Consider the following 25381-nt stretch of genomic DNA (forward strand, 5'->3'; position numbering starts at 1 on the left):
CTCTCCTGCTCAGTCTGGCCTCCTGAAAGGGCCAGAAAGGAGCAGGGGTCATGTCTCCACGATCACAGCTCCCAGGACAATGCAGCAAGCCAGCACCAAAGATATGCCTCTGGCAGGCCAGTCTCCTCCCCAGCCTTATTACAAGTCTCACCTAGTGGCAGGGGGGCTGGTGAAGGGCTCCTTCTTCAACTCTAGAGACTGCAGCTCAATCTCTTATAGAGAAGAAGGCTCTCTGAAAGGGTCTTGTGCATTGTAGGACTGGGGCAGCAGTTCCCTCTTTGCCACCCCCCCATCCTGTTGCTCCTCCACCATGTCCCTGCACCCCCCCAGCAGCTGACACTAGTATCCAGCCCTGTGACACTTCATAGGAGTTAGGGGTCAGAAGGGACCTGAATCGATCTAGTCTGACCCCACGGCCCTGGTTAGAGCATATGCTGGGATCACACAACCCCAGACACCATCACACCAGAAAGGTTCATCCAACCTCTTTTTGAATTTACTCGAGGTAGGAGCAAGGACCACTTCCCTAGGATCCTAGCCACCCTAACAGTGAAATACTGCCTCCTAATCTCCAACCTGAACCTATTCTCCAGCAGCTTCTGGCCATTGTTCCTCGTCACCTCAGGTGGTGTTGGAAGGGAATAGGACCCTTCCTATTTGCTGCTGATCTCCCCTAATGAGTTTGTAGGCAGCCACCAAATCCCCCCTCAGCCTCCACTTGCTGAGGCTGAACAGGTTCAGGTCCCTTAGCCTCTCCTCGTAGGGCCTGCCCTGCTGCCCTCTCACCAAGCGGGTGGCCTCCTCTGGACCCTCTCCAGGCTGGCCACATTCTCCTTGAAGTGCAGCGCCCAGAACTGGACATAGTACTCCAGTTGAGGCCAGACCAATGTCACGTAGAGGGGGAGGATCACCTCTGGACTGGCTTGAGAGGCACCTTTGGATGCATGACAAGGTCTGGCTGGCCTTGCTGTCCGTGGTCTGGCATTGGCAGCTCATGTTCATCTTTGAGTCATTATTGACTCCAAGATCCCTTTCCGCCTCTGTGCCCACAAGCGGGGAGCTCCCCAGTCTGTATGTATGCTGTGGGTTCCTTCACCCCAGGTTGCAGCACCCTGCATTTCTTTACATGGGGCCTTGGTCAGAGCAGAGCATGAACCAAGTCAAATCCCTACTTTAAGAAGGGGACATGGGATGGGAAAGGGGTAGGGTCACTTCCCAGCCAGCATCTCAGAAAGCTGCTGTCTTCTTCGTACTAGAGGTCTGTAGTAACTGGCTTGGGGGGGGGGGGAGAGAAAGAGAAGAGAGACCTCCTGCACAGGGGGGAGTCACAGAAATCCAGAGCCACACTCTCTTTTTTCCACTTGCAAAATTTATTCAGGAAATACTGGCCAGTTAAGAGGGGGGAAAAAAAGAAAGAGGAAAAAGAAGCAGCAGCAAATAAGGGAGTTCAAGTGCAAGTGTCAGACCAACCCCTTCCTCCAGTGGTCCCCCAGCACCTTGAGGGTGCAGCAGCTTGTTCTGTGTGAGTGAGTCCCAACAGCTCAGGGCACGGCCAGCTGCTCATTTCTTACCAGCCTTCACAGCTGACTTGGTGACTTTGGCTACTACACTGGCCTTTTTCTCCACAGCCTTGATCACACCCACCGCCACCGTCTGCCTCATGTCCCGCACGGCAAAGCGGCCTGTGGAAGGGAGAGACTGTTAAGCAACTATCTTTTCTGGTCCCTCTCCCTACAGCCCTATGCAGCCTCAGCCCAATCTGCTGGCCTCCATGAGCAGCTGCATTGTTACATCCCCACCCTCTTTGGGAGTGCCCCTCCGTAGCTAAAGCAAGCACCTTGCAACTAGTAGTCATAGCCCTCTACTAGGGGCAGTTGCTGGGAAAGCAATAGCACAGCTTTTCCTACAGAAGAACAAAGGAGACTTACCAAGAGGTGGGTACTCGGAGAAGCTCTCCACACACATGGGCTTGCCAGGGATCATCCGAATGATGGCAGCATCCCCAGACTTCAGCGCTGCAGGATTGTCCTCCAACTTCTTGCCGGACCTGCGGTCAATCTTCTCCCGCAGCTCAGCAAACTTGCAGGAGATGTGAGCCGTGTGGCAGTCCAGCACTGGGGAGTAGCCAGCAGCGATCTTGCCTGGGTGGTTCAGGATGATGACCTGGGCAGAGAGCAGTGGTTGGAAGACCCATGCTGGCAACAGAATATTTTTCCACACCTGTATTCTTGCAGCAGCCCTGGCACAGGGGCCAGCTGCTCAGGAGTCCTGAAGTCTGGTAGAAAAGCCTCCCAATGCTTTTACCCCTCCCCACAAGAGATGGTCAACACACGGATTTAACTTAACTCTGCCAGCCCCTTCCCCGAGATCAAGTCTGGCTACCAGGTCTTGCAATTAGGCAGTGTCAGCCCCACCACAGTGGAAACTGTTCTCAGCCAACCATTGCCATCTCTAATTAAGCTGGTTGGGGGGACTGGGGGTGGAGAAGGGAGCACAAGGCAACAGTAGTCACCATTTATATGGCTCTCATGGCCAAGAGCCATGTACTACTGCCAGGCCAACAGTTGCAATCACGCCAGACCAGGAGAAAATGCTGGAGTGACGGGCAGCTTTGCACAAGCTAGGTGGGAAAGTCTTAGAAGCATAATCCGAGGTGTACTCGGGCCTAGCAGGGGACAGGGAGGACACCAGGACGAGGAGAATTTCACCAGTAGCCCAAACGAGCACAGTGCCTTTAAAAGGAGGGCAAAAAGCAGATGCTGGCGAGTGCTCAGCAGGAAGCTGGCTACTGGAGTGAGATGCTGTGGTGTAAGATTTTAGGGTCAGGACAGAAGGGGAACGCGACAGTGGGTTTAGTCCAAGCTCAAGAGCCTGGCACTGGGACTGTCACCCAGATCCTGTGGCAGGCACTGCCAGCCAACACCACTTTGAGTAGCTGGGTGCTCAGGGACAGCATGCAAGAGCCTGCAGAACAGCAGTTACTGGATAGCTCTACTTAAGCGCTTCCTGATGCTACTGCCTTTTAGAGGGTCTGGAGCCAGAGTCCTTCACATCTCCCCTGCTCACCTGGGAGGTGAAGCTGCCTGCCTCCATGGGCGGGTCATTCTTGCTGTCTCCGGCCACATTCCCCCGGCGAATGTCCTTCACAGACACGTTCTTTACGTTGAAGCCCACGTTGTCCCCAGGCAGGGCCTCAGCCAGGGCCTCGTGGTGCATTTCCACCGACTTCACCTCTGTGGTGACATTGCTGGGAGCAAAGGTCACGACCATGCCAGCCTTCAAGGTGCCCGTCTCCACGCGCCCCACGGGGACAGTGCCGATACCTGGGGAGGCAGAAGAGCATCAGGGTGTTGGGCCTACTGAAGGAGCAGCAATGCTAGGGAAGTCGTGTCCTCACTACACTCACCGCCGATCTTGTAGACATCCTGCAGAGGCAAGCGGAGGGGCTTTTCCACGGGGCGCGAAGGAGGGACGATGGAGTCCAGAGCCTCCATCAGAGTGGTGCCTGCCACGTTCCCTTCCTTCCTAGTTATCTTCCAGCCTTTGAACCAGGGCATCTGCGCAGGAAGGAGGCAAGGCTGAGTGTAGGGTCTACCAAGATGCAACACCCCACCCCTAAACATCATAAGAGAGCTACTAGTGCCTGCATCCCCCTGCCTTGCTTGTGGCAGGTTAGGCTGGTCTTAAGTGTTTTTGTGGGCAGTGTCCCTTGCAGTGGTGCTACAGGGTGGTCTTTAGCTTTAGAAATAGCCTAGACAAGCACTTTTAGGAGGTGGTTTGAACAGGGATAACCCTGCCTTGATCAGACAATTGGACTAGGTGGCCTCCTAAGGTCCCTTCCAGCCCTACTCCTATGGTTCTGCCAGGAGAGGTTTTAGGAGGAAGAAAGAGCCCAGAAGTCAAGACCACCTTTCACTTCAGGTCTGCAGCCCTTGCCCCAGCTCTAGAGCCAGGCTTTGGATAGGGCTCCACCCCGGTTCATACACCCTGGGTCATGGAAGTCAGTCTTGCCTCTGCGAGGCACAGCAGGCAACCTACTTTGGCACTGGCTTCCAGCATGTTGTCCCCATGCCAGCCGGAGATGGGCACAAAGGCCACGGTGGCAGGGTTGTAGCCGATCTTCTTGATGTAGGCGCTAACTTCCTTAGTGATCTCCTGGTAGCGCTTCCCGCTGTATGGGGGCTCCGTGGAGTCCATCTTGTTCACCCCCACAACGAGCTGCTTCACCCCCAGCGTGTAGGCCAGCAGGGCATGCTCCCGGGTCTGCCCGTTCTTGGAGATGCCAGCCTCGAACTCCCCCACGCCCGCAGCCACGATCAGCACTGCACAGTCAGCCTGTGGTGCGGACAAGAGGGTGAGAGCAGATCCCCCCTGGGAAGTGCAGTCTGGAGGGGATGCAACAAGCCTGTAGACCCCCTTGGCCATCTCCATGCTCAGGCCTTGCACTGCTGCTGGGATGGATCGCGTAGATCCCCGTGGAGCACAGAGCTGTCCCCAATACACCCTCCACCCCCTACCCCAAGCCTCACCTGTGAGGTGCCCGTGATCATGTTCTTGATGAAATCGCGGTGCCCAGGGGCATCAATGATGGTGATGTAGTATTTGGTGGTCTCGAACTTCCATAGGGAGATGTCGATGGTGATGCCACGCTCCCGCTCTGCCTTCAGCTTGTCCAGCACCCAAGCGTACTTGAAGGAGCCCTTGCCCATCTGCCAGAGGGTTTCAGGACAAGGGGGAAAGAAATCAGATTAAACTGACCTTAGTTTAGAAATAGATGAAAAGCAAAAAATTACTAGGAAACATGTTGGGGGTGAGGGCAGAGGCCAGAATTAGTTAGGGTGCTGCTTGCTAACAGCATTTCAGTGCCCCTGAGCCTGTGGCTCCAGATGCACCATGCAAGTCCCAGCCAGCGCATTCAGTTAAGCAATACTCTAGCCCAACCTCGGCTGCCTCCTTCTCAAACTTCTCAATCGTCCTCTTGTCGATGCCTCCGCACTTGTAGATGAGGTGCCCGGTGGTGGTGGACTTCCCCGAGTCCACATGGCCGATCACCACGATGTTGATGTGAATCTTTTCTTTCCCCATGGCGCCAGTTGGAGGTTTCCTACAATTGAACGGTATTTAGACCGGCTCCAGAGCCTCATATTGACCCTTAGGACCAGACTCAGGCTCACGCGGAAAGTCCTAACAAGGGCAAGGGGAAGGTACAGGGTACAAGTAAGCTGCTTGGGAAATCAGAGACCTAGCACAGGTAGCTTCAAAGGTTTAGTCACGCAGGTCTGGAGAGCTATCGCTTAAACTTCTGCTAGCCTTTCAAGACAGCAGCATTGCCCTCTGCTGTCAAAACTGAGCCATTTCCTTTATTTTTTTTTAGAGTCCCAAGCCAAACCAGCTAAATCAAGTCCAAATCCACAAGTCATTCTAGAACCATACGTGGTCCTACAACCAGCAAACATCCTCCACCCCCACCAGGGGCTTCAGACATTTCCAGTGTCTTTTGACAGGTGTCCTACATGCAGGACAAAGCCTGGAGGCTTGGGGCCATGAAGCCAGCACAGGGCATGCAAGAGCAGCTAGCAACACTTTGGGCTCTTGCAGCACAGCAGCAACCTAACCCTCAGCACAGATACCAATAGGTGAGGTCCAGAGAGCAGGGAACAAGCAAGCCACAGCCACTTCAGGTGCTGGGGCAGCCTGAGAGAGCAGCTATTTTGCTCCAGGTCTGGGAAAGAAGTCAGCTCTCCCTCCTCTTCACATGGGCACCCCGCCCCACGCAGCAGGGGAAGCAGGACTGGGATGGGGAAAAGAACCCAGTAGAGCTCAGAGCTGGGCACTTTGCCTCCTCCTTCAGCAGCCCCTTAAGCTTCCTAGATAAAACCCTCCCAGGCCAGAGCTTACCTAGGTCCACAACCCCAAAAAGGGAAGCAAGTTGCAAAGCAGGGAGAGGCCCCAGCAGCCCTCTGGCCCTTTTAAACCTGCCCTGGGTGAGCACCCCCCCCTTATCCCAGGCCCAACACCAATCCCAGCTCCGATTGATGAGCCACACCCATTCTCAACCAGGTGGGGAGAAACACCTGGAAGAAATAAGCCAGGCTGATTGACAGCATCCTCTTACCTCTGTGATCCTAGGGGAAGAGAGGGGCTGGAGGGGCAGGGAGAGGGGCTGGAAGGCCCCAGCACCTCCCTTGCAATCATCATCCGAGAGAGCAACACCAAGTAGCAAAGACAGGCACAGAGACTGACTCCTCAACACCACCGAAGATGTACAGCCAAGGGGAATCCAGAGAGAGTCATCACAAAAGATGAGAGATGGGTGGACACGGTCATTTGGGGCAATGCACCCGCCTGGGTTGAGCTGGGAGGAGGGATCAATTAGGGGAAGCAATAATACATAGATGCTTCCCTGAAGGCTTGGATCCAGTGGGCTGAGTTGATCCACGGCCCCGCTCAGGACTTTGCTGATTTAGTTGGCAGAGCTGGGTTGTGCCACTCTGCCCTGGCTGGGGGCTAAACAGGCCTCAGCCCCACAGGCTCCCTGGCCCCTTTTGGGTTGAAACATGTGCTCACCTCCGGACTATTGCCACCCAACGCATAACAGCGCTGGGGCCGGCTGTGGAGGGATGCAGCTGGGCCTGCATGACAGGATCTTGCTAAGATACCCACCGCCCGGATGCTTTTGCTCCCCACCCGCTGCCCAGCCCCTCGCAGCCTGGCCACAGCTCAGCTGCAGAACTGGACTCTCCCTTTCGTGCGAGGCGAGCAGAAAAGGGAAGGAGCCTTCCTGACTCACAGCAAGATCATGGCACCCAGCAGCCACGCGAGGCTGATGCCACCTTTCTTGGGCCACTGGAAGCAGCGAGCTGGGATTGCAGAGACCCCCGTTCTCTCCTCACCTCTGCCAGCCACTGGCTCCGTGCCTCAATTTCCCTAGCAGGAACCAATCGCCTGTCCTAGCTGGGCTGTGAGGGAAGAGCGCAGAGCTGGAGCTGGAGGAGGTAAGACCTGATGCATGAGTCCCTCCAGGTGTTTAACCCCAGGACAGGCAAGGATCATCCACCAGCTGCTTGGGGCTCCCTGGGGGGAAGGTATCCAGGAAATTATTAGCCTGCTTGGGCACTGCAGGATCTGCCCCCCGCTCCTGGCAGACCCATGCATAGAGCTCCCATCTCAGGAGGATCAGGGCAGGTGTGAGCAGCCTGGGCGGGCATGCACGTGCCTTGCTGACCATATCCATTCTGCTCTGCAATATCCCCCCAGCCCTTTAAACCAGTGTGTGTGTGTGTGTGACTCTGGGTCAGGGTGTTTATGTGGCAGGGGCTTTGCCTCCAGGGCTCCTTCACTGCCACTGCGGCTCCAGGAAGGTGCTCCGGAGCAGAGCCCAGGCTGTGGGCTCCAGGCGGTGGGTGGATTCCCAGGGCTAGGCCACAGAAGCAGGATGTTGGCTGCTACGGTTCTCTTGCTTTACGTGTGGCAGGTTCGGGTGTGATGTCTTGTGTTGTGTCAGGGCTAACAGTAGTCTTATGTAGTTAGATGATGGATTTGTATGGGATGGTTTGGACATGGATGACCCTGCATCAGGCAGGGGGTTGGACCAGGTGAGCCCTGGAGGCCCCTTCCAGCCCCATTTCTCTATGAAGGAGAGGGCAGGGAGGGGGTCTATCCCCATGATGATGCAGGGTAGGGGCTGTCCCCCAGAGGCACAGTGGAGCATGACCCCCTGCCCCTGGGCTGTAACTGGTGTCTCCCCTCTGTGCAGAGGGGCAAGGGCCCTGGGTGCTGGACAAGCTGGAGGTGGAGCAGGAGCGCAGCGTCACTGTCGACGTCTCCCTGTGGAAGTTTGAGACCACCAAGTACTACATCACCATCATCAACACCCCCAGGCACTGCCACTTCGTCTAAAACATGATCAACAGCACCTTGCAGGTGAGACCTGGGGCAGGTGGGTGAAGGGTGCATTGGGGAGGGGGCTGCTCTATGCAGAGCCCCTACAGAGCCACTGCTATATGTCAATCCAGCCCAGCAGCACTGCATGGTCTCCAACATGGGAAGTAACTGTGGGGATGCCCCTGGGGACAGCTGAAGGGGTCCACAGGCCTGTCACGTGCCCTCTAGACTCCACTTCCCAGGAGGGACCTGGTATCATGCCCCTCTTGTCCCGCCAGGTTGACTGCGTGGCGCTGATTGTGGCTGCAGGCATGGGGGAGTTCAAAGCCGACCACTCTAAGAATAGGCAGACCCAAGAGCAGCCCTGCTGGCCTAGACACTGGGGGGGAAGCAGGTTGTCGGGGGGGTGTTGAATAAGATGGACTCCATGGAGCCCCCATACAGGAAGAAGCACTACTAGATCACCAAGGTGGTGAGTGCCTACATCAAGACTGGCTACAACCCCGCCATGGTGGCCTTTGTGCCCATCTCTGGCTGGCACAGGGACATGCTAGAGGCCAGTGCCAACATGAGCAGTCTGTGCCTGCCTGTGCAATGGGTGCGGGCACACAGGCACATGCCCCAATCTATTATTCCCCAACAGACTGGTTCCTAGTAGAGCTACTTGAGGGAGGTGCTTTTCTCCTGCCTGGCCACTAAGGGGGGGAGGAAGCCCGTTTGCACTGAGCTAATGGACAACAGTAGTGGGCACATGGTACATATCCCAGGGTATTTTTCCCTGTAGATGTACCTCTGCTTTCAGCCGAGGTCCTCTAGTGTCAAAGCTGCGGAGCTTCCTCCAGAGCAGCTGCTTGGTAGTAATGCAGCATAGCTTCTGCTTGCCTGGAGAGATCCATCATTTATTTAGCACTATGAGCATATGGTGGGTACCACGAGAGGGTAAAGGAGGGCTGCAGTATCGCCATGAGGAAGGATGGCTGGAAGCCCTAGATTCCATCATCCCTCCTTCCCGCCCCAGCAGCAAACCCCTCTGCCTGCCCCTGCAGGACATCTACAAGATCGGGGGTGAATGGGGGTGATGAGGCTATGGTGAACTCTTAAAATGGTGCTGTGTGGTGGGGGTGGCCGTTCAGGGAGTGGTGAGCGTCAAGGCCGCCAGCAGAATCTAGCCGTCCAGGGGGGAACCAAGCACGTGACTTTCCCTTGGCATGTGGGCTGAGGGTAGAGGTACATCAACACCACTGGACTCTCGTCTTTCAAATACTCTGGCCAAGGGGTTGTGGGTCCAGAGCGAGGCTTTATTTAAGGCAAGTAAAATCTCAAGTTATGTAGTGCTTTCCGCTAGTCAAGTCCTTTGGACTATAGAGAAGCAAAATTCTCCCCATTTTACAAGTAGTGAAACTGAGGCCTGCAAAGGTGAAGTTGCCTTGCCCAGTCAGGCCTGTGTCACTACAGAGCCCTGCTACACTTTCCGGGTGTGTTTGGGATGGGGAGGAAGGGGAAGGTCATTTCCTGAACAGGTGAGATGGCTGTTGTTCACAGAGCTTCCCCTGAAGGAGGATTGCTGGAACGGTCAATTCTGAGTCTGCTCTTAACCCTGGTGGTGCTGCACCATGGAGAACCTTGCAGGAGACCCTTGGCAAGGAACCCACACGCCCCAGCCCCAGCGTGCCCTGCTTTCTGCTCTCCTTCACATCCCTTTGCTTCTGTCCACACGAGTCGTCATCCTGAACCACCCCGGCCAGATCTCTGCTGGCTCCCTCCTGGTGCTAGACTGCCGTACGGCTCACATTGCCTGCGAGTTTGCCAAGCTGTGGGAGAAGGTCTGCAGGTCTGGCAAGAAGCTGGAGGACAATCCTGCAGAGCTGAAGTCTGGGGATGCCGCCACTGTTCAGATGATCCCTAGCAAGCTCGTGTGGACAGCTTCTCCGAGTACCCACCTCACACTCTATTAATGCCCCTTGAAAGCCCAGTCCTAGTACCTGGGTGGAGAGGGAGGATAAGGCCTTCTCAATGGGTGTGTGCGGGTGGAGGGAATGGGGAACTGTTGCCTTGCTCCATCTGCTCCACCAAATCTGCCCCTCTGTCTCTGACAAAGCCAGGGGGCTGCTCACGTACAAACTGCACCCTGCACAGGACAAGCCTCAACAGCAGGACAGGGGTCCTTGGGGTTTGCCATCAAGGAAGACAAGGGGTCCTGACCCTGCCGTCCTTCCCTAACAAGTTGCTTTGCTGTGCGGGACATGATGCAGGCGGTGGCCGTGGGTGTGATCAAGGCTATGGAGAAGAAGGCTGTGGGCACCTCCAAGGTCACCCAGTCTGTGATGAAGACCAGAAGGAAGCGAATACTCTGGTCGGGGGGAAGTAGGTGGCTCGCTCAGAGTTATCAGCAATGGAGGGCACCCCAAACCCTGCCATCACAGACCAGCATCTGGAGTTGCTTATTCAGGACTGGCTCCTGAGCAACAAAACACAACGGAAGAGCTTCCTCTGGAAAGGTGAGGTTTTTCTGTTCTTGTTCTTAATGTGAGGCTTTCCTTCAGGGTAAACTGGGGGAGGGGAGTGGATGAGGGGAGAAGCCTGGATAATCCCAGTGTGAATAAACTCTCAACTTGAATCTCTCCCCTGTGGCCCTGTCTAGCTCACTTCAATGGGACCGTAGGTGCCCTGGTGAGCGCAGGGTGGTGCGTCAGGAATGAGATGACTAGACCTGGAGCCTTCCCCCAACTTCCTTCCTCCCTCACCTGACACCTCAGGCCAGGTGAAAGTAGGTGCCTCTGCCTGGGCAGGAAGGGGCGGGGGGTGGTACATGCAGATGGTCCTAGCCTGGACTCATAGATGCTCACAGGACCTGCCCATGTGGCAGCTTAGCAGGGACCAGCATTATAATTCACTTCAAAGGACTAGACCATGCTCAGAGGCTGAAGAGCTTCCCCTACCAACAGATTTCGGACGCCCCTGAAATAACGTTCCGGAGGAGGGGGATAAGATCCCAGGGGAAGCAGTGAAGCACTGTGGACTACAGTCTCCGCTGCTTCATACTGCAATTCTGGGAGGGGTGGGCATGACTGGGGTCCCCCTAGCAACCTTCAAGCCAAGAGGTTACCAGCAGCAACAGCATTATCCTGTGAACGGGGGATTAATCCTAGTTTGGCCTCTTATCAAATAAACCAGACATGAGCTGGTGTCATGGGGCAGGAAAGAGGCAGATTTCACTGCAGTCGCTAAGGGAGGCACCAGAGGGAAACTGTCTTAGCTCTGCTGCTTATAGTATAAAAATGCACCATTAATAAAAAAGCACCATGAACTAAGCCACCATCCCAAGAAAGGGGGCTGAAAACAGGCACTCTGCTGCAGAGAGGTGAAATTCTAACTCAACCTGGGTAAATCAATTCAGAGCAGAAAAGGAGCCTACCTCCAACTGAGCATCTTGAAAGGAGACCTCTTTCCACCGACTGAAAGCAAACCCCAGCTCTCTCTCAAAGGGGAAAGACTCCAGTCACGTCACAAATTAAACTGAAGCCAAGTCCCCTCTCTGCAGGCAAACACATGCTGGTTTTCTCTGGGCCTTTTTCTTTTTTTAAAGTCGCTTCTGATCAGCTGGGATGGGGGAGAAAGGACTGTCTCTTTAAAAGGTGTGTGGGCAGTGAGATGCATCTGATGGTCAGAAACTGCTGTTCATTCTCCCCAGACACTGGGGAGCCCGCACGCCTGCACGCACCTCTTGCAGGGAGTATAACACAACCCCTGCCTGTGTCGCCCTGCTGTGCTCACTTGTGCTTTGATCACGTGAAGCCTGGGGAAGGGCGTGGGAATCCAGGACACAGCTGGCTGGCTACACAAATGCCTGGCACTTTCTATCCAGGTGCTGGACAGGGCTGGGATATCTTGACTAACCTACGTTCCCTGGAGCATGTTTCATCCCACACCCTTGTCACACAGCAGCCTGACTCAGTTGTTCACTGGCTGGCAACATCCTCTTTAGCCCACTCCTGGATGGTCCCATTGCCAAAGGCCACGTAGAACAGGAGGCCGAAGAGATCGATCCCTGCCGACAGGAAGAAGACGTTCCTCCAGCCAGTCACCAGGTCCTGGGGGGAACCAAACATGGGCTACTGTTAATCTCCTGGTCTCCAGCTCATGGTTACCATCCCATACAGGGAGATGGGCCTTAGGGCTTGTGCCTGTCTGGCCCCACATTTATCAATAGCTGTAACAGTAAAGAGCTTGGTTCAGCTAAGGATGTTCCCCGTTTGGACTCTGTGTCATGGCCTTTTATGCTGAACTCAAGCAGCTCATCCCTGGAACAAAGCTTCTACTGTCCCATTCCAGCTCCTCTAGGGTCTCCCCTTCCTGCGAGCCCACACTCTGGGTGCCAATTAGAAAGGCTTCTTTCAAACAGCTCAGGATACAGGCACACAAACAACCGAACACAATGAAGCCCCCCCGCCCCCAGGATCTTGTTCACATGTCCATCCTCTTGGTACTGACTTGGCACACTGTGTGTGTCACCCAGCATGAAACAGCCTGCGAGCTGGGCTCAGAGAGACTATAAGAGCTCAGCCAGGAACACATTTTATCCGGCGCATGGGAAATAGTCTTTTGGCCCACATTCCAGCTGCATTTTCCCTTCCCAGCACAAGGGAGAGCACGAGTTCCAAGCTGGTCTCCCAGGGCGGCCCTCAATTACCTGGCTGGTGAGGAATCCGACCGCAGTGGGAGCAATGATCCCTGCTATTATGCCAAAGGTGTTTGTGATCCCCAGCAGAAACCCGGCATACCTGGGAGAGGGGAAGGGAAGATTTCCTGAGCAAGAGACAGAGGGAACTGCAACGCAGGTCCAACCATCTCTCAAGTGATGCAAGTAACCTACTGCAAACCTGTCTGGCATTAGCAGAGCCCAGAAGCTGGCAGAAACTGCCCCTCAGCCATCACCTGCCCTCTTGAAGGAGGGCAACATCCTTACCCCCTTTTTGCTCCTTCTGCTTTTTCCTCTCCCTGATCTCCTAATACCAGACAGGCAGGAGTGCAGCTCAGAGCCAAGTAGCAGAGGACTGGTAGAGAGAGGGGGGATGGCTGGAGCCCTGCAGAAGGAGGACAGGTCATGCATCTCACCTGGGGGCAATGTCAATATGGTTGATGTTCAGGCCTGCCCCAGTCGTGCTGTTCACGGTCAAGGACAGTGTGAGAAAGGCCACGGCAGCTGTGTAGTTGCAGCCGATGTAGGACACAGCCACCAGGAAGGCGCCAGGCAGCAGCATCCCTAGGGAGGAAAGGAGACACATTTATGGCCTGGGGAGATAGCCAGCTGGAGGAACCTGGAGGCAGAGGGGACTGGTCCTTACCCACTGCTGAGAACAGTTTCCGCACTGCAGCCGTGCTGAGCACATGCCTGGAAAGGAGCAAGTCTGCCAGCAGCCCCGACAGGATGTGACCCAGGCCATTGCCAACATAGGGCAGTGCTGAGAGGAGCCCATTCTGTGAGGATGAGACCCAGGTGAGGCACTGGCATCTCCACTTGACATAGATCGGCAGTGGCTGTGGGGTGCCACAAGTGCCCACGGCATTACCAGATGCATGGGTGGGGGAGTCTAGAAGTGGAAAGTGCCACGCCAGGCCAGAGCTCGGTGTTGAAAGCCCAGGGGCTAAGGCCAGCTGCTCCGCTAGGCAGAAGATAGCTCCCCTTCTCCAGCTTACCTCCTGGATGTTGAAGTGCAGCACATTGTTCATGTACGTCGGCATGGATGTCAGCAGCGTGTAGAAGAGCCAGTCGGTGCAGAAACAGGCCACAACGATCGCCCACAGGGGCAGCGACCTTGCCATGGCCTTGAGTGGGAGGGACCAGCCATGAGAACACCCCTGCGGGGAAACGCTCGTCAGAGCTGGCTCAAGAGGGGCGCTTCCAGTGAACTGGCATCTCCAACCCAGCAGGCTCAGGATGCTACTGGGTTTGGGTGGTAACTTCAATGGCTTACTGCTGGCACAGAGTTACACCTGCTAATGTCAGGCTGGAGCTATGCATAGCAAATCAAACGTGTCCCAGCTTTGCCCCTACTCCAGTCTAAGCCTCTCAGGTGCAGATTCCCGTCCCATGACCTGCCCCTCTGCTCAGTTCAAGGCACCACGGTAAAGAGCCTCATGCCCTCAGCTCGCCCTACCCCTTCCGTGGAAGCCTGCTTCTTCTCTGCCTCGAGTTCCTTCTCCTCATCACCACAAAACTCTGGCCTCTCTCTCCCATTGCCTCCATCTCCTTCCAATCTTCCTTCACCTCCTCCCAGGCATGGCTTCCCACCACCCGCACCGGGACCTGCATCTTGCTTCTCATGTGCCAGAACTCCCCATTGCCTCTTGCAAACTCCTCCTGCCCATCCACCAACTCTGATCTCGCCAGCCCCGCCACAGCCTTTTCCCATGAGCTCTGGTCTCAAACCATCACCCAGGCATGGCTGAGCTAATGTGAAAGCCCCTTAGGACAGGGTTTTTCCCTGCCTCAACCTGTGGGGCACTCAGTGGAGCTTCCTGCTGACAGTCTCACCCCCAGAGGGTCCCTTGGCTGCAGCCTCCTCTCAAAAGATGCAGGCAAGAAGCGTGTTGGAGTTACAGGGCTTTCAGCGCACCTGACTGGCCAGGGACGACACGATGTAATCCCTCTCGCGGGCACTAATGCAAGGGTGACAGGCAGGATCTTCATAGACCAGAAGGAACCAGAACATGCTCCAGACACAGCCAATGCCGCCTGGGGAAAAAAGGAGCAGGTCAAGGCCTGGCTCAGGTCTTGTGGACACACAGCTCGCGAGGCCGTGCCTTCAGCTGGCCTAGTGCTAGATGCCAATACACAGGCAGGCAAAGAGCTCCAGCCTGGTGACAGGATCACAGGCCAGGATCCTGAAGGCTGGAGCACTGCAAATGCCAGAGACAGCCCAACAGAGCAGGCAAGGTGCTGTAACCAGGCCCGAACCACCATTTCCTTGTGCAGAGAGAAGTGGACAAACTCCATGGCTCCTGCCACCAAGTCTCCTGCATCAGAACCTGGAGCAGAGAGGCTGGACATGAAAGACCTCACCAAAGATGTAGAAGACATAGGGCCACCCCAGGCACTGGCAGATGAACCCGGCCACAAGGTAAGTGAGGAAGGTCCCGAAGGTGCATCCTAAGGAGCAGAAATGAAGAGCGTTCAGAACAGGGGGTGATGCCCCGGGCTCCCTGGTGCCCAGCCCATACCACCACACAGCCCCTCCAGGCACAGGTATTTGGGTACCTAGCTCCCACTATCACTGAGGCAGGCAGAGGGCCAGACCTCTGGAGGACAGTCAGGTTGGCAGTGAGGTGTCACGGTCTCTTACCAGCATCCGCAATGTTCATGAGCCTGCTGCGTTCCATGGGGGGAGCCCATTTTGCCCACAGCGTGTATTGCGCTGGAAATATCACCCCCTGGGGAGGAAGAACATGTGACCATAAACACCAGCATGTGTGCACGTGTGTGTGGTGGAGGGAGAGCACGCTGGGAATGATCCCTGGTGCAGAACATTCATAGCCATGCACCATCATGGGATCTACCACTCTTCTCCCCTTGTCCTGCCATTTTGGTTTGGCACTGCCCCTTGCCTGTAAGCTCCTTGGGGCAGATCCCTGGCTCGTTAGCTTGTTTCGTCACCACTGTGGACACAGACACAGACACATGTAACCGCCAGAGCAAAGAGCCATGAAGCCAAGGCCCTACCTCCGCGAGGCCCAGCAGCACCTGGAGCCCGATGAGATACACGACTCCCAGCTTTGCCGCCAGCGGCACGAAAAGCGTGAGGGCTGAGGTGAGGAACAGCCCGCAGCCCAGCACCACCTTCCCACCCAGTGTGCCTGCCCAGTAACCGCCAAGCATCTGGGTGAAGATGTAGCCGTAGAAGAAGGAGCTGAGGATGACGCCCTGGGTCTCGGCGCTCCAGTCGTACACAGGAGCCTGGGGGAGACAGGGGGCTTGGATCAGAGGGGTGAGATGGCATCTGAAGGCACCACCGTACAACTGAACCCTGCACTTGGTCTCCCCCTGGGCAGGGGAAGGGGTTGGTCCACACAAGCCTACGTGCAGCTTGCTGTCAAATTCTGAGCTCTCCCTTGTCATAAGACCAGCTCCCTCATAGACCCGCTTCTCAGGCTAGCCCTGGCGCCAGCCCCAAATCCAGGCTCAGCTTTATGGCTTCCAAGTCAGTCTATCCTGCCAAGCTCCAACGGGGAGAGCAGAGTCCCCGAGGAAACGGCCTGAGCTGCCTTTGCACTTACCCCATGGGCGAATGCTGGGTGGGAGCCGTTGGACCACGCGTGGGAGTGGTTAGAACACACTTCGACGGAGACGTTGGCCTGGCTGCTGGGGTGGGTGGCGTTCGTCATCGCCACGATGGCCATGCTGAGATTGACCCGGAGCGCGTACACCATGAAGAGGGTGATGTGCAGGACAACAGCCAGCCCCCAGCGAGCTGAGCAGAGCCCTGAGGAAAGAAAGCCACCCCACATGCCAGAGATGGTCAGTAGACCAACCTCCTGTGCCCAGCCAAGGCTACTAGGGGCCTCCAGACAGCCAGCAGCCACCATCAGCCATCTGGTTTCTTCTTTATTAATCTTATAAAACAACCACTTTAATGCTTGATGATACATCTAAGCCCCTAAAACATGCAGAGACAAACATCTAACTTTCACCAATAGTGCTCCCTAACCCAAATCATTGCTCAGAGGAATCTTGCGCTCTCCTCTTCCTCCCAGCCTCTAACGGGTCCTTTATGTTTCCATCAACGTTAAGCTTTGTTGTCGGTTCATCTCTATGTAATAAGTCACCTCCTTTTTCCTCAGAACTCTGCGCAATGCAAACGGCACTGTCTTCTACTTGTCCCAGCTTTTGAATGTATCCCAAATGTGTTCCTAAGTGTAAAGTCACAGCATTTGCACTTTTCTTAACGTTCAGAAAAAGGTCCTCAAAGCTGCTGGTTCGGAGGCAGGAGACACTGGTATTTCAAAGACCATAACCGTCATCCCTGCCTCTCGGACAGAGCCATACAGATCCTGCTACCCGCAGGGCTTCCCCCCAGCACCGCGTTCAGTCCAATTCCCCCTTGGACACACACGCCTCCCTCTGTGCAGCGGGGCAGAACGTCTCCTCTGCCAGCTCCTGCACAGACAGCCGGGGGCAGAGGCAGGTCTCCTGCTGCAGCAGAGACTTCCTTCAGGGACGCAAGGGCTGGAGGACTGGATCGACCCCTGCCGCTCTACGGCTGCCCTGTCCTGTTTTCCCGGCGTTCCCAACCCGCGCTGTTATCTGCCCGTCCCCTGAGCACCCCCGACGGCAGGGCAGGGCAGGGCAGGACGGACACGGCTGCTGGGCACGGAGAGGGGACTCCGCGTCCCTCCAGCTGGGGACTGGCACGCTCAGGAGCAGTCGGGCTTGACCAATCCTCCCGGCCCTCTGGAAGGGGCGGCCAATTTTTATCATCGCCACCACTACGCGGAGGTGACACGGAGGCAAGTGGGCAACGCGACCCGCTCACGGCTGCGGGAGACACGCGGGCACTGGTTTCAAATCCAGCAGCTCCCAGGCTCGTCTTCACCGTACCCACCTACCTTGGCAGCAGGAGGGCTGCGGGGCGGGCAGCAGGGCAGCATCGTCCGTGTCCGTGTCCGTGTCGGGGCCGCCCGCCTGGGCGCTCTCAGCGCTTGGCTCCATCGTCCCCCTCGAGGGAGCGTCTCAGCGACTGGCGGGCACGAAGCGCAGACATGGGGTCACCAGCCGCCGTGGTCCCCACCGGGGGCGGGCAGGGAGCGCGAAGCTCAGACTTTTCTTCCTTCCTCCTCCTGAAAAAGCCAAACCAGCTCCAAATCCGTGCGAAGGACTCCAAGCCCCGCCCCCCGGCCACGTCCCGCCCGGCTCACTCAGCCCCGCCGCCACGTGCTCCTTGCCGCCCCTTCCCGTCACGTGACCCTCCCCGCCACGTGACGGCAGGGGCGGTCACATGACCGACCAAGATGGCGGCGCTCAGGCGGCTGTGCGCGCTGCTGCTGCTGCCGCTGGTGCTGGGCGCGGGGAACCGCACGGGGCCGGTGCCCCTGGTCATCTGGCACGGCATGGGTGAGTGCCAGGGGGCCGGGAGGGGTCCCCGCCGGCCCCCTCCCCACTTACCCCGGCTTGGGAGGCCTGCAGCGGGCCCGTGGGTCCCTGGTAGCCCTCCCCCCCGGGTGCAGCCAGTCGCCCCGGGCCGGGAGGGGGAGAGGAGCTTCCGGGCCGAGGGTGCGGGGGTGTTGCGTGCCAAGCGAGGCGCTCCCCTCCCGGCCTGGCGGCTGCAACACGAACCTCAGTCATCCCCGATCCTTGCCTCGCTGCTGGGGAGGCTCGGACGAGGTGTGGGCGCCCCTCCTTCTGGAGAAACGGGGGGCGAGGGGAGCCAGAGGTGAGGCGGGAAGTTGTACTAGGGCTTTAAAGAGTTAAAAACAATGCCGCCCCCCCCCCCCCCCCCGGTGTGCGATCTCCAGGTCCCGTTCCCTGTTCCCGTTTCTGAACGGTTTCCAGACAGGCCTGGGAGCGAGCGTGGTTCTCACGGGTGCTGTGCGTGGGCGGCAGCACCGCAGCATGCTTCCCGAGCCAGCGGTAACGTGCCGTAACCTGCTCCCTCTTGCAGCACTCTGCCGGGTCTTAGATCAAGATAAGCCCTACGTTGCTGTTACAGAGCTCGAGGGGCTTTGCGAAGGAGGGCAAAGATCAGGTTTCCTGGTTTGAAGGTGGGGAAACCGAGGCATGGTGGTGATCCGGCTTGTCCACCCTGACACAGGAGATCTTTGGTAGAGGTGGGGACAGGCCCCGAAATCCTGCTTTCCGCCCCCCCAGTCCAATGCTTCTTTCACTTAGCCATATCACCTGCCTTCCACCCCCAGCTATCACATGAGATCATAACACTGTAAAGCTCTGATAATTGCAATGACGCTTATTGGTTTTATAAACGCTAATTAATCCTCCTAATCGCCTCTGGATATTACAGACTGGGAACCTCAAGCACAGAGAGGCTGTGATATGCTCAAAGCCACAGAGAGAGGCTGTGTAAGAGCCTGGATTAAACTTTGGGAGGCTCTAGTGCCCAGACTGCAAATGCGTATTACTGCGGAAGCAGGGCCCTGACTTCCGGAGCCCTGTGTACACCCATTGTTTTGTGCCCAGGGGGTAGTTCAATTAAGACTTAAACCGCTGCAGCAATGCATTTCTGTAAGGGTAGAATTAAGGGGGGGATTGCTGAGAATGTGGTGTGCACAGTGGGATTAAAGTTTGTAGCTGCTGGTTTTAAATGGATGTCACAAGCATGTCATTAGTGAGAGGGCGAGGGGAGGAGAATGTGCAGTATTGTAACTGGGGGGGGGAATGTCGTGGGGAGCTTGGTTTCAGCAGCTCAGGTACCTAAGGTGTGATGACATTACAGCATCTGATGGGAACTTTCCTCCTCTTTTTAGGAGACAGCTGCTGTAACCCTGCAAGCATGGGGTACATTAAAAAAATAGTGGAAGAAAAGATACCCGGAATCTACGTTCTGTCTTTGAAGATTGGGACGACCATAATCGAGGTAAAATTGTGGTCATCCGTTTTCTCTGGTTAATGGCTTTTGTGCAGTTAAAGGCACTATGGGAGTATATTGTTGTCTCTGGGTTTGACATAGTGCTACAGACAGGCATAAAAGGCTTTCACTATTAATTCTCTTGAGCAAATCTATAGCTTTGCCATGTTGAAACCGATGCAGTCGGGTTTGTTGCATATGAGAGAAGAGCTAGGAACACAGATCTGCTGATCAGCATTTTGAAATCTCTCCAGATAGTACATAGGCATGTGATGAGATACTGTACTTTGTCCTTTCCTGTGGTTTAACTCCAGTACTTGCGTTCATTTGCGGACATGTATTTATTATTTTATGTATCTCATACAAGTATTGCCTTCCTCTGCACTTGTGCTGTGAGCCTGGGGGGGACAAAAACCTGCTGGATAGAATGGGATCTTATAAAGCTGGGTTTATCTTTATCTCGTGGAATTTAGAGTTTAAGGCCCTTTCTTCAAAGAGTGCCATGTTAATCCTAGATCTACCAAGCACATGGCCATTGTTAACATATATCTGTCCTTTCATCTCTTCACGTGGCTGATTCCTTAGGATATGGAGAACAGCTTCTTCATGAACGTGAATGACCAAGTGACACAAGTTTGTGACATGCTCACAAAGGATCCTAACTTGCAGGGAGGCTACAACTCGATGGGCTTTTCCCAAGGAGGCCAGTTCCTGTAAGTTTGCAGTCTGATCTTTTTCATGGTAGGGATGCTGCACTGTGGTTGGGACCCCTTGTCCCCCAGAGACTTCCCCTTGGGCTCAAGTTGGAGTGCAACTAAGTCACCTTGGGGCTCTGTGATGTTTAATGCCAGTAGCGTCTATACAGGACAGAGCAAGCTTAAGCCCTTTGTCTCTTTCCACAGGAGAGCGGTGGCCCAGAGATGTCCGTCTCCTCCCATGTTCAATTTGATTTCCATTGGTGGGCAGCAGCAAGGTAACTCCTCCCAGAAATCCTCCCAAAGGCATCCTGCCTCCTAAACAGGCTTGCTGTGAACAGAGGGGGAGTTGTCGGCAGTTTAAAACGATCCCTTCTTCCTGCCATACACGTGAGGGAGCTTCCCTGGGCCTTTCCTTCACTTGCAGCAAACTGACCTAATGCTTTTGCCTGAATCCTAATGATCTAACTGTGCCCTGTTGGTAGGAAACTGCACGTCTCCCAGACTGCTCTTGTGCTGGGTTCAGGGACAGGCAGGAACCCCAGTGAGGTGGTGACGAGCTGAATGTGCAGAGAAGGTTAAATGCCCAGAAAGGAGAGGAGCTGCTCACAGCAAATCATGAACTAGAACAAGGCATCACCGGAGGATGTGAGACAGGGAAGTGGCCCAGCGTGGGGGAGCTCTTCTGGCAGTGAGCCCTCCAGACCCACAGTGATTTCCCAAAGGACTGGGGGAAGCTCCACTGAGTCTTGCTCTCTCTCTAGCACAGTAGGAGTCACAGGAAAATCTTATGGTGCTGAGGGAATAGACTGAGGCTGGGACAACACTATTAAGTGTCAGCCAGAGGTTTGAAAGGACCCTACTCCTTTGCTGATGTAGCTGCCAGCAAAACCCTCTCTCCTGATACAGCTCTGCTGACTAGGGTTGTGGCTTAACTTGTGATGTCCAGGGCAAGGATGTAGTTACGCCTTCTGCTCATCTGTACTGAGCTTGGGGGCTCTCCACACAGCTAGGCACAGACAGGGTGTCAGGCACGGATTGTAGACGGGCCCAGAATGAGACATTTCCTTTAGCTGTGCGAACCCATTCTCCATGCTGCTGCCCTCTGCTAGTCAGCTAGAGAACGTCACCTGTTCTCTTCCCCTGCAGTTGTGTCCCAGGGCAGTTTGGTTGGCTGTAGGGAGTATAGGGTGGGAGACCTGCAGTCCTAGAGTACTTCCTGCTGCTGTTCTTGGAGGAGGAGGCAGTTCTTCCCGTGTGTCAATGCTGCCCCCTTAGTGCCTGTGCCCTTCTTGCTGCCCCAGGGGTGTATGGCTTCCCTCGCTGTCCTGGAGAGAGCTCCCACATCTGCGACTGGATTCGAAAGATGCTGGACCTAGGGGCCTACACGAAGGCTGTTCAGGGGCGGTGAGTACACTCCTGCATAGGTATCAAAGGCTAAGGCAAGATGCATGCTGGAGCCCTTGGGTTTGATTTTTCATGGTCGTTCTCTCTCCCTGGCAGCCTGGTGCAGGCCCAGTACTGGCATGACCCCTTGAAGGAGGAGGAGTACCAAAAATACAGCATCTTCCTCGCTGACATCAACCAGGAGAGGGTAAGGGGGCATGGTGCCTGCAGCTCTGAGCTGACGTGGGCTCTCATGGCTGCTTAGAGTAGGGCACAGACCTGCAGCATGGGCACAGCTGGGCTTTTCTTCCTTCTGTGTTCCTGAGGTAAGCCTCTTTGGGTTTAGTTCTCTTGAGGGGTCTCCGGTTTGGTCAGAGTTTAGCATCTTCTGCTGCTCCTGGCCCTGGTCTGTGGCTCAGTGCTGAAGTGGGGATTTTCCCAGGTGTGGGGCTCTACACTACACAGCACCATTCTGAGAAGCAAGACTTTGGGGCTGCAGAGCAACTTCTGAAGTGACTGGTTGTTCCTTACAATCTACTAGCAAGGGAGTGGAGAATTAACCCTGACCTTACAGTAGAGCTGGACAGAGTGACCTGGGCATGGCTCTAGGAAAGTTGGAGCGGAGCTGGGATTAGAAAGCATGAGTTTCTGGCTCCTTCCCTTGCTTCTGCTCTCATTTGGGTGAGCCTGGCTGGCATCCGGGCCTGTTCTTGCCCTGAAGGGGATCGGCAGTCTGATGCGGTGACCACACGGTCCAGCACCTCAGGCTGCTGTGAGCACACCACGTTCAGCCTGCTTGCCAGTGTCTCCAGCATGACTAATTTCCTTGTTTTATGGTCTCTCTCTGTCCAAGGGCATCAATGAGCTGTACAAGAAAAACCTCATGGCACTGAAGAAGTTTGTGATGGTGAAATTCCTCAATGACACCATGGTGGACCCTCCAGCTTCAGAGGTGAGGAAGATGAGGCAGCCAGATAGGAGGACAGCTGCTTATCCTAATATCTTCCTGCCTTTGTCTTTGCTTTTGTGTGTGTAGTCAGTGCCCAACTTAGAATGCAAACCCAGGAAGCTGCAAATCCAAGTTCAGCCTATAGCTGGATCCACTTGTGTCTGGATATAGCCAGTCTCACGGTTTTGGGAAAGGGAAGGGCAAATAGATGATCTAAACTGGACAGCTGCTGTAGGACACATGCCCTGTGGAGCTCTCTTTCAGGAGAGAGCTACTTTACCCATTGTCCACTGACCAAAAAGCCCCTGTCCCGATCCAAGTTTGTCAGGATCACTTTGTGCAGATCAGACAGCCTGATTCGTGATGATGGTTGGGAGCTATGAGGTGCTTGATTATACTGTGGTCTAGAGTAAAGCCATCTTGTCCTGCTAGTGTCTTGGGATGGTTTAAACACCAGTGAGGTTGGGGCCAAGCCCTTCTCTAGCACCACCAGCTTCACAATCTTGCTCAGGTGAGGGTCAGGACTGAGGAGGCTATACTGGAATATGCCTTACTTGGTATTAGTGATGTGTAGATGGCTGTAATCGTTTCCTGAGCTCTGAAGCATAGATCAGAAGTGCTGGGTACAGCAGCTGTTGGCACTCAGCCAGCTGAATGACTTCCGGGGGCCAAGTCTTGGGCCTGTCCTTCAGAGCTAGCTTAACCTATTTAATATTCTCTTAAGATGCTATTGCTTATTGTAACTGGGGTGGGGGGCAAGCATCCCTATCTCTTCCGTGCACATGCGGCATTGCAGGTCTGGCCCATATCCAGCAATCCTCCTGAGTGCTGAGATGCAGAACCAGCCTGCTCTTAACTTCAGGACCTTTGCAGCAGTGTTTAATGTTTCCTTCCTTTTTCTTCTCAGTGGTTTGGATTTTATAGAAGTGGCCAAGCCAAGGAGACTGTCCCACTGCAAGAGACCTCACTGTACACTGAGGTAATACCTTGGAGCAGGGCGGCTCTTCTGAGGAGGCGCCCATTGTCTCTGTTGCAGAGCTTAGACTGTCCTCCAGAGCCTTAGCAAGGCTCCACGGGCCAGTTTCTCATGTGAGGAAGAGGCTGAGTCTTCCATACAAGTGCCACTAGCCCTGTTCCCCAGAGCCATAGCAAGGGAGTCTGTGGGGCCCGAGGCCTGATCACTCCCTTCCCACCCCCCCCAACTCAAACACCTTCCACAGAGCAAGCCCTGCCTGTGGGATGAGCCAGACCATACCAGAAGACAGGCTTCCCCTGCGCCCCACAAAGGTGCCCCCTCAAGGCACGGATAGAAGGGGATGGCAGCATTGTGTGCAGTGTGTTCAGGCTCTGCATCAGATGTGGACCCTGACAGGCACTAGGCACCTGGCTACTCACCTTTCCTGAGACCAAGACCCCTCTAGACCTGGCCAGTAGCAGACCTTTAGGCAGCAGCTGAGCAGGGTTTCAAGTGGCAAGTCTGGACTTAGACACTTCAGTCTTGCAGCCCATGGGCATCTAGATCCAACTGCCTTGAGTGAGGGAGCTTCCTATCAGCAGGGAGACAGGGCTGCTTCCATTGTCATGAGCCCTGTAGCTGGCCTAGCAGGTACCCAGTGCTACCTGTACCTTGTTGCCTTGTCCCTCCCTCCCTCTCATGGAAAGTCGCTTACATTTGGCAGTGGGGATGGAGAGAAATCTGTTCTTGCAGCCAGATCTGCGCTGTGTCCTTCAGTGCAGCATGTGGGGGACGAAGGTATTACCTCTTCATTGCAAAGAGAGCTTGTTCATTTGACCCTCACTACTGCTTGCCTAGGCAATAATCCTGAGCATTAAACATTCACTAGCACTAGACTTCTAAGTGCCAAAAAGTCTAGGGGACTAAAGAGGCTTGAGTGCCTTACTTAGAGCCCCTTGGGGATGCAGCTCTCACAAGTCTCTGTTCCATTAGGATCGCCTGGGCCTGCAGCAGATGGACAAGGCAGGCAAGCTGGTGTTCCTGGGGGTGGAAGGAGACCACCTTCAGCTTCCTGTGGAGTGGTTCTATGCCAACATCATCCCCTTCCTGAACTGAAGACGAAAGACGTCACCTCCCCGTGTTCTATGCAGGGTCCAGCTGCTGAAGTAACAACTGCCCTTCGCAGAGTGACTCTGCCTCCTGTGTGCAAGCCTGGGATTTGCACACACGGGGCTGCTAGTCCAAATGATTGCCATGGGTTCCATTAGAAGCAGCACTGATTACTTTACAGTAGGGGATGGGGATTCTTGCAGTTGGGTTCTACATCGCCCACGCATGTGTAGAACACAATGAACTCCACCTAACCATGGTCATTAGCTTGTCTATTAACAAGTTTTATGTGGCATTCAAGCTTAGGCATATAGGTAACTGCTGAGCCACTTACAGTTAAGGAAGTCTTGATTTTAACAGAGCAGAGGTGTGTTCTAGCCCTGTTGCCTTGCACAGTCAGGAGGCATTAGTTTAATATTAACGAGCATAACTAATTCAGCAAAAGCTTGAGTGCCACACAGGGAACACAGCTACTCAGGGCTTACGGGTTTAGTGTCTGTGGGTGGGGGAAAGCTAGCTTGTGGATGGGGGTATGGATAAATGTAATGGTAATTAACAGCTTTGGAAGCTGCCAGCTGGTTTCAGTGGTATGCTGGCTTTGTATGTTGGTTTCACGTCAATAAAGAATGGATTCTGCATCTGGCTACTAAACTAAAAAGGGCATAAGAGTTAGCAAGTGATGAGCTTCTAACAGCACAGATGAGTCTGTTTGGGGGGGGGGGGGTGTTAGTGTGGATGCGAAGGGGAAAGTCTGCTTTTCTGTGCAGTTAAGTGCAGAGCTCAGCGTGTGGAGCTAGGCCACCTCAGCCACAAAGAGCTGTTTTGC

At 55.0% G+C, this 25381-nt stretch overlaps 3 protein-coding genes across 4 annotated transcripts; 1 reads left to right on the forward strand and 2 right to left on the reverse strand.

The window, feature by feature from the left end:
• Positions 1 to 1341: 1341 nt before the first annotated feature.
• Positions 1342 to 5982, reverse strand: LOC102566461 (elongation factor 1-alpha, oocyte form). The gene is made up of 8 exons (XM_006267970.4): positions 5899 to 5982; positions 4942 to 5104; positions 4530 to 4709; positions 4039 to 4335; positions 3407 to 3557; positions 3067 to 3323; positions 1929 to 2163; positions 1342 to 1682 (listed from the first exon to the last, which is right to left on the reverse strand). Exons 2-8 carry the CDS (start codon positions 5083 to 5085, stop codon positions 1561 to 1563), a joined length of 1386 nt encoding a protein of 461 aa, XP_006268032.1. The 5' UTR covers positions 5086 to 5104; positions 5899 to 5982; the 3' UTR covers positions 1342 to 1560.
• A 3156-nt stretch (positions 5983 to 9138) lies between these two features.
• On the reverse strand, positions 9139 to 17829 carry LOC102571429 (probable small intestine urate exporter). Of its 2 annotated transcripts, XM_019498896.2 has the most exons (12): positions 17797 to 17829; positions 17488 to 17718; positions 16159 to 16364; positions 15605 to 15838; positions 15228 to 15315; positions 14948 to 15034; positions 14502 to 14620; positions 13582 to 13743; positions 13230 to 13362; positions 13000 to 13147; positions 12575 to 12665; positions 9139 to 11975 (listed from the first exon to the last, which is right to left on the reverse strand). In XM_019498896.2, exons 2-12 carry the CDS (start codon positions 17588 to 17590, stop codon positions 11844 to 11846), a joined length of 1503 nt encoding a protein of 500 aa, XP_019354441.1. In that variant the 5' UTR covers positions 17591 to 17718; positions 17797 to 17829; the 3' UTR covers positions 9139 to 11843. The 2 variants fall into 2 exon arrangements, with proteins under 2 accessions (XP_019354441.1, XP_006268054.2); XM_006267992.4 differs by lacking the exon at positions 17797 to 17829 and having other exon boundaries at positions 17488 to 17785.
• A 43-nt stretch (positions 17830 to 17872) lies between these two features.
• Positions 17873 to 25191, forward strand: PPT1 (palmitoyl-protein thioesterase 1). Its single transcript, XM_006267969.4, has 9 exons — positions 17873 to 17992; positions 19360 to 19469; positions 20046 to 20173; positions 20363 to 20433; positions 21460 to 21562; positions 21659 to 21749; positions 22395 to 22493; positions 23398 to 23469; positions 24439 to 25191. The coding sequence occupies exons 1-9, from the start codon at positions 17890 to 17892 to the stop codon at positions 24559 to 24561; spliced, it is 900 nt and encodes a 299-aa protein (XP_006268031.1). The 5' UTR covers positions 17873 to 17889; the 3' UTR covers positions 24562 to 25191.
• Positions 25192 to 25381: the final 190 nt, after the last annotated feature.

Source organism: Alligator mississippiensis, chromosome 6 (genome assembly GCF_030867095.1).
Source record: "Alligator mississippiensis isolate rAllMis1 chromosome 6, rAllMis1, whole genome shotgun sequence".
In the NCBI taxonomy this organism is placed as follows: Eukaryota; Metazoa; Chordata; order Crocodylia; family Alligatoridae; genus Alligator; species Alligator mississippiensis.

Coding starts and splice junctions, on each gene's coding strand:
- LOC102566461 (XM_006267970.4), bottom strand. CDS start 5,085: ATGGGGAAAGAAAAGATTCACATCAACATCGTGGTGATCGGCCATGTG. Junction 4,336..4,529: donor TGATCACGGGCACCTCACAG/GTGAGGCTTGGG, acceptor TCCGCACCACAG/GCTGACTGTGCAGTGCTGAT. Junction 3,558..4,038: donor TGCTGGAAGCCAGTGCCAAA/GTAGGTTGCCTG, acceptor CTTCCTGCGCAG/ATGCCCTGGTTCAAAGGCTG.
- LOC102571429 (XM_019498896.2), bottom strand. CDS start 17,590: ATGGAGCCAAGCGCTGAGAGCGCCCAGGCGGGCGGCCCCGACACGGAC. Junction 14,621..14,947: donor CTATGTCTTCTACATCTTTG/GTGAGGTCTTTC, acceptor TTTTTTCCCCAG/GCGGCATTGGCTGTGTCTGG. Junction 13,744..14,501: donor TGTCGTCCCTGGCCAGTCAG/GTGCGCTGAAAG, acceptor GTTTCCCCGCAG/GGGTGTTCTCATGGCTGGTC.
- PPT1 (XM_006267969.4), top strand. CDS start 17,890: ATGGCGGCGCTCAGGCGGCTGTGCGCGCTGCTGCTGCTGCCGCTGGTG. Junction 17,993..19,359: donor GGTCATCTGGCACGGCATGG/GTGAGTGCCAGG, acceptor TCCTCTTTTTAG/GAGACAGCTGCTGTAACCCT. Junction 19,470..20,045: donor TTGGGACGACCATAATCGAG/GTAAAATTGTGG, acceptor CTGATTCCTTAG/GATATGGAGAACAGCTTCTT.